Genomic DNA, 9,472 nt, shown 5'->3' with positions numbered 1-9,472 from the left:
AGTCACCGAAGAGGTCGTCCCACTGGAGGAGACCCGAGTCACCAAAGAGGTCGCCCCAAAGGAGGAGGCCCAAGTCACCGAGGAGGTCGCCCCACTGGAGGTGACCCAAGTCAACAAGGAGGTCGCCCCAAAGGAGGAGGCCCAAGTCACCGAAGAGGTCGCCCCAAAGGAGGAGGCCCAAGTCAACAAGGAGGTTTTCCCACTTGAAGAGGCCCAGGCCCCTGATGAGGTCGCCCCACTGGGGGAGGCCCAAGTCACTGATGAGGTCGCCCCACTGGGGGAGGCCCAAGTCACCGGCCAGCCGTCTTTGTGGAGGCGCTTCAAGAAAGTTCTAACACCGAAACACCGCCGCCAGTACAAGAACAAGAAGCAGAAAAATAAGGAGGCGTGAAACAAGACACGGAGGTTCAGTTTCATGTCCTGACAGACGGGAGCGATCCATCTGTCAGGATCTGAAACTGAACCTCTGTGTTTAAACTGGTTTTCTCCGGGTGCTCCGGTTTATCCAACATACAAAAAACAAACATGAGGTTCAGTTTCATGTCCTGACAGACGGGAGCGATCCGTCTGTCAGGATCTGATCTGTTCCTCTGTGTTTAAACTGGTTTTCTCCGGGTGCTCCGGTTTATCCAACATACAAAAAACAAACAAACAAAAAATCTGAAATAATTTGAAATAAAAACTTAAATTAGAAATTAAATATTGATTTCCTGTGTAGTTGTTCCTCTGTAGAGCATCGTTCAGAACTCTTCAGACTGGTGTTCATATCATACTGGGATACAATCAAGGACTGTTTACTGAGTATCAGCTGATCTGATTTGATTTAATGTTGCACATAAAAATAATATTATAATATTATAATATGTATCATATAATAAAATGACATGTCATTTTAATTTAATTGTCTAATTGTAGCATGAAGAAACGGTTCAACATTTTCAGAAATGTGCTATTTAGCTTTCTCTCCAAGAGTGAGATGAGGTCACTCCAGCACGTAACTCACCCTGAAACCACTGTGTTATTTTTACATTTCTGTTTGTGTTCACACTCAACCCAGACACAACCTGTTTTCGTCTATGAGTTTTAGAGGTGTTCACAGGTGTGTTTTTGAACTCTGGACAGATCCAGGCTGGCTGTTTCCCCCTGCTTCCACTCTTTATGCTAAGCTAGGCTAACCACGTCCTGCCTCCAGCTCCAGCTCTTCTTTTAAATTGAGGAGTCACGGACAAAGTGTGTTTTCATATAATTAGATATTATCACTGGTGCATTTACAGGCCAAAAAAAATCAAAACACAAAGGGAACAGCACTCAGACACATTTGTTTTTAAAGGAAACCTTCAAATAAATATTGTAGTGACAAAATGGGTTATTTCAACCAGAATTATAATGTAATATTTCCTACTGCAGCGTTACAAATCAGCTTGTGTTGTGTTCAGGTGTGTGATCAGGATGTACGACACATCTTCTGCTCTTAGTATGCGACGGTGTGAGGCGATGAGGTGTCACGTCGTCACATGGGTCAGAGTCTCCCTGCAGGAACCTCCAGCTGGTTTCCTCATGACAGAACCAACTAATCCTGCAGTCACACTGAAGCTTTCCTCGTTTCACTGCAGCTCAGTCAGACATTAAAGTGGAACTTTAAAAAAAAAATTGGTCCAGTTTGCCTCAGTCGACTGCCAACTGCACCTGATCACAGTAGGTCCACTAAAAGAGCTTGTTTGATCCACTGACAGGCTCAGAGTGTTATTCTAAGTGTGTGACAGCATCATGGAAAGGATCCCTACAGAGAGAGACCTGGAAGATCCTTTTGGTTTAACCACATACAGCCGTTATATCGCTCTCTGCACACACACCAGACTACATTCACTAAAACAGGGATTTTACCACACAGAACACAGGAAGCTGCTGCTCTGCTGCTGCCTCATTCGGTTAGTATGTTTGTGTTGTTGTGTGCTACATAAATATTTCTTTGGATCCAAACTAACCATTAAAAGCATCGAAGTAACACAATGACACCAACAAACTCACTGATTGAGTCAGCTGTAGAAGAGAAGCACTGATGTTCTGTTTGGTAAAATCCCTGTTTTATCGCGTGGAAGGGTTGGAGTCCAGCAACAGGACGGAGCCGCCGCACGCCACGACGTGCATGGAGGTGCGAGGGCCCTCCAACGCTGCTTGCAGCTTTAATTTTATTTTTGTGTTTTTAAATTACCATTGTACAGGGTAATTTAAAAACACAGAAGCTGGTCCTGCTCAGCTCTACTGGCCCACTGACTCAATGTGTGTGTCTTAAACTGAATCTGGCACGTTGGAAAAGTTTCAGTCTCACCAATGATACTGAGCATTTTTTTATGCCACCGTAAGCAATGTTAGTGAGTGCACCTTAAATGATTAATTTTCTGTTTCTCTCTCTAAAAGTCTTCATCTTTGTTTCCTTTCATAGCTACAAAATGGACACTCAAAAGAGTGCAAACCTGCTTCATCAGTAGAAATAAGTCTTTTGTATTGCCTTCAAATCTGACAATCACTGAGCAAACCACTGGGCAAATTTACAGCTTTTAATTTATTAGAGTCAAAGTAAGTCCTCAGTACGCACAGGCAACTGCCAGAAGAAAGGACATACTTGAAAAAGAAGATCCAAAGTCTATTGATAGCAGGTGTTTCCATGGTGGCGCAGTCCCTCAGGAAATCATCAGTTAACGTGTTAAAATGATCGAGGTTATCTAATGATTGGCACTCGTAATTGACCATTATGCTGCTACCAAGGCTGAAAGTCGAGGGAGCTTTAGTGAGGTCCGATGTCTTGAGGCAATGTTTACGCACACACTGGAAGTTCACTCAGAGACATTTGTCATTTGTGCTGTCCAGATCATCAGCTGATCTTATTGAGGGAGTGGCCACGCACCCATTTAAACAGAAGAACAGTGTTTCCCCTGATAGATCTACTATTCCGGCTAACAGTGCTGATCCCTAAAAACTCTGGTGTTGTATCTATTGGTGGCAAACTTCAAATAAGCACAGTGGTGGAAGGTAAGTACATTTATGCAAACACTGCAATAACTAAGTATTTGAATTCAAGTATTTGAATCTCATGCTACTTTATACTTTATTCCACTACATTTCAAATGCAATATTGTCCTCTTTTACAGCTATAGTAATTTCTCAGATTCAAGTATTACAACAAAACATATCAATATCTTCATCAATAAATCTGATATTTTACATGAGTACCTTGGATACATAATATGTTTTATTGCTAGGACTTTAATACTTTTAACTTAATAAAGTTTGGAGTGCAGGACTTTTATTTGTAAAGACATATTTATGTATTTAGGTATTGCCATTTTAGTAAATGTCATGTATATTTTATTTATTTATTATATTTGCTCATTACTGTGCCCATGCTCCTGAGATTGAGACTGTTCTCCCTCATTTTCTGTTCTTACCACATAGCAAGACCGCCATCTGCTGGCCAATATTTTTCATTACAGCCATGACAGTGGAGCTGAGACGCACACATGCACATCGGTGTCTGGTGGTAACACTTGAATACATATTTAGAAAACTGTCTCTGAGATTATAAGAGTAATCATTGAGTCGCACTAACTGATTAATACAGATTTTGCACATTAAAAAATGTTTGATTTATTTCAAATTGTTTACATACATATTGTTTGATGTGGAAGCTGCACTATGGGAATATACTGTTACGGAGCAACCTTTTTAGTTCTGTTTTTCTCCTTAAAATCAAAAACAACTAACATGATTTGACCCTTACAACACACAAGTGGTTAGTAAATGTTGTTCAGAGTGTCATTATGGTACCTGAAAGGAAATAATATGTATCAAGGCTGGCATGTAGTGTTTATATCAAAATGGCAGTTTCGCTTAAATGCCCAATCAATAACTTTGGTTTATTTCTATAAATTACAACTATACACTATCCACTGTACACCATCACATCAGACTGAAAGCATTTTGTTCTTATAAACATGAGCAACACGGACATCATCTTACCTTTGCTGTTTTCTGTTGGAAATGATAGAGAACAACATGAAATGGACATTTAATACGTTTTAAATCTTATATTTATTTATTCAGAAGTAGTTCTCTGGTTTGTAACATATAAGCCCATCGTACAAGGAATACTTCAGAGGTACAGGTTTTTACATTTGACTCCGTCATGTGCGTATTCTTCAATTTTCAGATGGGTATTCCGACAAGGAGATGCTGTCCTTGTAGCTTGTAAGCCAATTCCAAATCTGCTTCATATTTCCCCACAAATGTCAAAGGGCACATGATAGAGTCCACAACCTTGTCAAATCCCATACATACTACACCACCCTACCATTCATAGATAAGCTAAATAATCACATCGTCAGGGAATGCTCAGCACCATTTCCAATCATCCAAATTTCCCTCCAACAGAATCACTGGAATATTTGTCCATGCATACATAAGTATACTATATATGGTAAAAAATATAGCATTTGGAATAAATACGTAATATCATTTTTAGAGCAAACTGTTTGACAATACTTGTTATATATTTCTCACAATACTGTATGTACATGTATTTGGCTGAATTTACAGGAACAAATAGAACAATATACTTAACCCCATGTGAAACAGATCTGATTTCACTTCTTTGGTGTTGAGCCAGTTATGAAACCTTGTTACATCTGGGTCACACTGGATTAAACATATGGATGCGATTTAGACTTAATACACAGGCACGGAAGACCAGATATACCAGATATTTGTCGCAGCACAGATCGGATCATCCTTCAGCTGTCTGAAATGTAGGAGGCTACACCGACTCTCATTTCTGTCCCTTAATACACAGACAACAAATAACGATCAGATGCGCTGCACAGAGTTAAAATTCAAAGTTCCTGATCCTGGGTAAAAGCAGCCTCATTCGCTGAGACAATCTGTGCTACTTTGTGACTCAACAAATGGTGGTGATCATAAGCCGCTGTTGAAAAAAATCCCATTGTTGCTGAGTTAATGCAACCGCTATATATATTACTATATAATCAAGATACCTCATATAATAGGTCTATGTTCTTATCCATCTATATAGTTCCATATCAGCACCCATATTAATAAAGTGTATGGGAATGAGAGAGTACTGGTGCAGGATCAGTGGTCAGACCACAGTGCATCTCAGAAAATACAGTCATTAAATTCAGCTTAGAAATCAGGACAACATACTGTAGACATGGCACTATAAATTCGTCATGACTAAAGCGAGCCAAAACTGGAATCCAGCTTACTAAAAGTAATAAGAAAAGTTGAGCCGTTTGATTTAGTAAGAAAGCTGAAGACTTGACTGAAGTTGACTGTGATCCAGGAGTTGGACCACAGTCTTGCCTCTGTAGAAAGTGATTTATTTTCTGACTGTAAATGCAGACTGGGCCGTCATAGACCACACATATGGCAGTTGTTAAAATGAGTGGTATTCCCCTTTTAAATTCCACCTTCAGTAACCCCAGCAAAATGCAGGTATTTGAAGCTTGGAGTTTGTAAGACACGGGTATTTACCAGGCAGGGAGTGTCAAACAAAACAGTGCCACTGGTTGCATTGTGGGAGTTTGGTTTAGCCTGCGATTTTGGAGCTTGGCTCATACGAAGGACTCAAAGTGAGGATATCTCAGCTTCTGATGCTTGGTTCCCCAACTTTATGGAAGTGGAATACTAAATTGCTGGAGTAACCCTTTAATGCTTTGATTTAAATATCACTTTTCAGAAACATGATGAAGTATAGTCACGTCCACTGGTCATTATCCCTCTCCAGGAAGGTGAAATCACTCCTCCTGTCTGACTGTGACTTTTCCCTTTCTTCCATGTAAACCTAATTTCCCGACCTGCTGGACATTTGGGGGATTTCTGCAAGGGGTCACTGAAGGGGAGCTGTTAAGTTGTAAACATTTTTATCAGACCAGTACTCCTATTTTAAGAGACTTTAGGAATATGGGAGTAGATATAAGGAAAAGAGAAGAAAAAGACCACACTCCCTGAAACACACCTCACCTTTAAAATGTAGGATGGTCATCTGATTAAGGCTAGACCAAAGCCACTTTCTCTTACCTAGTTTCTCACTGACAACGTAGCATTTCATTAATATTGCTTCTTTTAGGACCACAAGCCACAAACAACCCATTACTTCCACTTTGAACGTCTTGCCCGTTTACCTTTTGGAAATATGAATGCCTTGAGGCAGAAACAAAGTAAACTAGTGTTAGTAACTTGAGGCAGATCAGATCTTTGCAATCAAGATTTTCTTTGTGATTAAATGTCTTTAATTTCAAAAATATCTAGAGTCATTCCTATGTCTGCCACATCCACTAACAGCCTATGTTTCTGTTAGTCCCATGATCCATGCCAGTATAGTTAGACTTGCTACATTTTTTCTTGGAATGTATAACAGCCAGCCTGACATTCATTGTGCATTATGTAGCAGTTGCATACATGATTTGATTTGAAACGAGCAGGCGAACAAGACATACATTATATTTGAACTGAGGGACGAGGAAAGAGAGAGATGTCAGTCAAGAGCACAGACAGTATTACAACATACTGTTGTTTAGTACTATAAGACAGCCAGTAGGGGGAGTAACTGTGTATTGGCATGCAGCACCCTCAGTACAATCTTCTATTTAGAAGACTTTTGTCTTTCTTTAATCTGGTTATACCGTGGTTATAAAAATGATTTCTTTTGTGTCCACCAGAAATATTTTATCTTCAACTCAACCATTTGTTTCTCAGTAATTCACAGATGATGATCACCCATGTCCTCTATGATAAAAAAAAACAACAACTAATTACTGCAACAAAAACCAATATATTAGACCATGTCAGATATTCACTAAATGATGGGAAATTTGACCAGAAGTTTTTAATACTCTATTAAATTTTCTAATTTGCACTTTTGGAGATATATAGTATATATATATACATATATAGTATCTTCTGATATTAGAGGACTATTTACTGTACACAAACACAATAAAAAAGTGCAGTAGAAAATACAGTTTCTGTGTTTTGTATATGGTTATAATCTGTTAGAATAACATTCTACATATACTATGTTCTCAATAATGGCTTATGTCCAAATATGAGAAGAACAATGTCAATGTCGTAAAAGAAAAAATAGAAATGATGTCATATTTAATATTTTATATTTGAAAGGTAGATCATGTGCTTAGTATTTTTGCCTGAAGAGCTAGTTGATGATAAGAAGCAGCAGTTCATCAGAGTATCTCTTCATTCACTTGCCACTCCTGGTCACTCTTTATATTCCCACCCTGTCTCACCTAATAATATCCTGTCAATCATACTTGTCACTATGGCAATATCTCCTCATCAGTCCGGCCGGCCACCCTTTGTTGTCTGTCCGTTGAGTAGTTGATGCGCCGTATCCGTAAACACCCACGGGGCATGTTGGCAGAGATGTGGAAGAAAAATGTGGGCGTACATTGCTGGACACTCAAGTCTCGGAATTTCATATGAAGTTCAACGGTAAACAAAGCATATCCATTTTTTCCACTGGTCATACAGAGCCTTGTATGGTGCCACCATGTCTGTAATTCAACCTTCTCCCTCTTTATTGGTGGTCAGATGGTCTTTGTAATTGCAGGGCTCGGGATCGGCTAGCTGGAGTGGTTCTGGAGAAGTACACAGGGTCGGCCTGGCTCACAGGAGGCCTGTGGTAGACGAGGGCTCAGGGGTTTGAGTCTCAGCTTGGGCCTTCAGAAGGTCAAGTATGTCTTGGTGGGAGGCTGCCTCTGCCACCGACAGTGCTGTCTGTCCGTTCTGGGGAAAAACAGAGAGAGAATGTCACAGCTTCACGTCAAAGACATTGCAGTGACTGTTCTTATCCTGATAGTGGCAGTGTTGTGTTGCTCTTTCCCTACCAACTGGACCTCTACAGTACATACTGCACCTGCCCTGATACAGGCTACACTATGCTGCGAACATCATTCCCAGCATAGTGGGTTCAGTATCTGGAAACGAGCATTTTGCCTTTTCTTGAAATACCAAATGCCAGTTGAGGTTAGGATTTGTCACATTTCTGTAAATCTGATCTAATTATTTCCGTCCCAAATTACACATCAAAATGTGCAAAAAAGATTATTATAACATCCACCGATAAGCTTCTTTGCACCGTGCAGAAATTGCCTGTGTAATAGGACAAGGTTAGATAATAAGCCTGAGGAAGTTTTGTAGCGCAAAGGGGAAACGCAGGAAATGTTCCAAAACCTAAACATCAGTGAGAACATTTTTGACATTTTCATATAAAAACAGTGTAAACATGTTCTCCTGCAGCATTACAAACACTGCAACAACAAAAAAAACAATAATATTCACTCAGCTTGAACAGCTGATCAGCACAAAGCATTTGTTGCATCTGCAGTAGTTGTTTTTTTCTGTCTTATATAAGCTAAACAAACCATGTTTGATATAATGCCTTTATGGCTGTTGCTCAAGCTCAAACTAAATTATTATAGCAAAGCATATTTGTAGGTGTCTTGTAAACACAGCATCCTCACTACACACATAACTGTACATTTTCCCTGCTCGCTGAATGTTGCATGAAACTCCCTTCATCATTCTCACAATGCGTCTTGGTAATTCCTATTCATTCCTCCAATCAAATGCTGGATATTTTATGTTAAAGCAAACTAGAGCAGACAAGGCTGCATACTGAGAGACACCTCTCGTCTCATGGGAACACAGATGTCTCAGAACAGTGTGAACGCTCAGTATTTTGCTTTATGTAAATTTCACCCATATAACAAACTGCCTGAATTACTTGCATATAATTCAAATTTGCTTGTCAGAGCTGCTTATTTCCTGAGTTTGGGTTAATGTTTGTCCCCCACTACCACTAAATATAGTGTGTTGTCATGGGGTCACACAGTAAATCATCTACCACAGGCACATGTTTGTATAGATGTGCCTGTATAGATGTTGTGATCATCCATGTTCTACAGTGAAATCCTGGTTAAATAATCTAATGAACTGTTTCACAAATGATTTTTTTGATGATTTTCATGATTTTGGTTAATTGATGAGAACCCATGAAGCCCCGTCCCCAGGGTCGGGCAGGAAAAAGTGTAGAAATGCTGTAAAGTTGTAGTAGCGCTTAAAGCTGCAACACGTTGTGTTAAAAGTGATGCTTGGAGTGTAACTATTTGCTGGGGAACTAGAATCAAAGCCCACAGTTGGATGCAGGAGTGATGCAAAAGTGTTGAGAACAGTGCTCACAGGATTGTTTGCAAGTGGTAAGCTTGGAGTGTAGCAGAGCCACTCTGACCGGGCAGAGCGGACTGCAGAGGCCAATCAAAAATGTAGAGAAATCAATAATGTACTAGGCTGAACAATCAATCTACTATGTGTGGGCCAGACACCAGCTACTGGGCACCACACAGGATGTATAATATCTAGTGACATACTCTACGCTAAG

The 9,472-nt window shown here is 39.9% G+C and overlaps 1 protein-coding gene across 2 annotated transcripts in view; it reads right to left on the bottom strand.

Annotated features, from left to right (window-relative positions):
- Nucleotides 1-4,065: 4,065 nt before the first annotated feature.
- Nucleotides 4,066-9,472, bottom strand: part of kank4 (KN motif and ankyrin repeat domains 4) — a 69,747-nt gene continuing 64,340 nt past the window's right edge. For both annotated transcript variants that reach the window (XM_070831784.1, XM_070831783.1), the window contains exon 10: nucleotides 4,066-7,818. In XM_070831784.1, the coding sequence (XP_070687885.1) occupies nucleotides 7,699-7,818 (120 nt within the window). In that variant the 3' untranslated portion in view covers nucleotides 4,066-7,698. The remainder of the gene's footprint in view (nucleotides 7,819-9,472) is intronic.

The sequence above is a fragment of the Pempheris klunzingeri genome, chromosome 6, assembly GCF_042242105.1.
Source record: "Pempheris klunzingeri isolate RE-2024b chromosome 6, fPemKlu1.hap1, whole genome shotgun sequence".
NCBI lineage: Eukaryota > Metazoa > Chordata > Actinopteri > Acropomatiformes > Pempheridae > Pempheris > Pempheris klunzingeri.
This window is presented reverse-complemented; position numbering and strand designations above follow the sequence as displayed.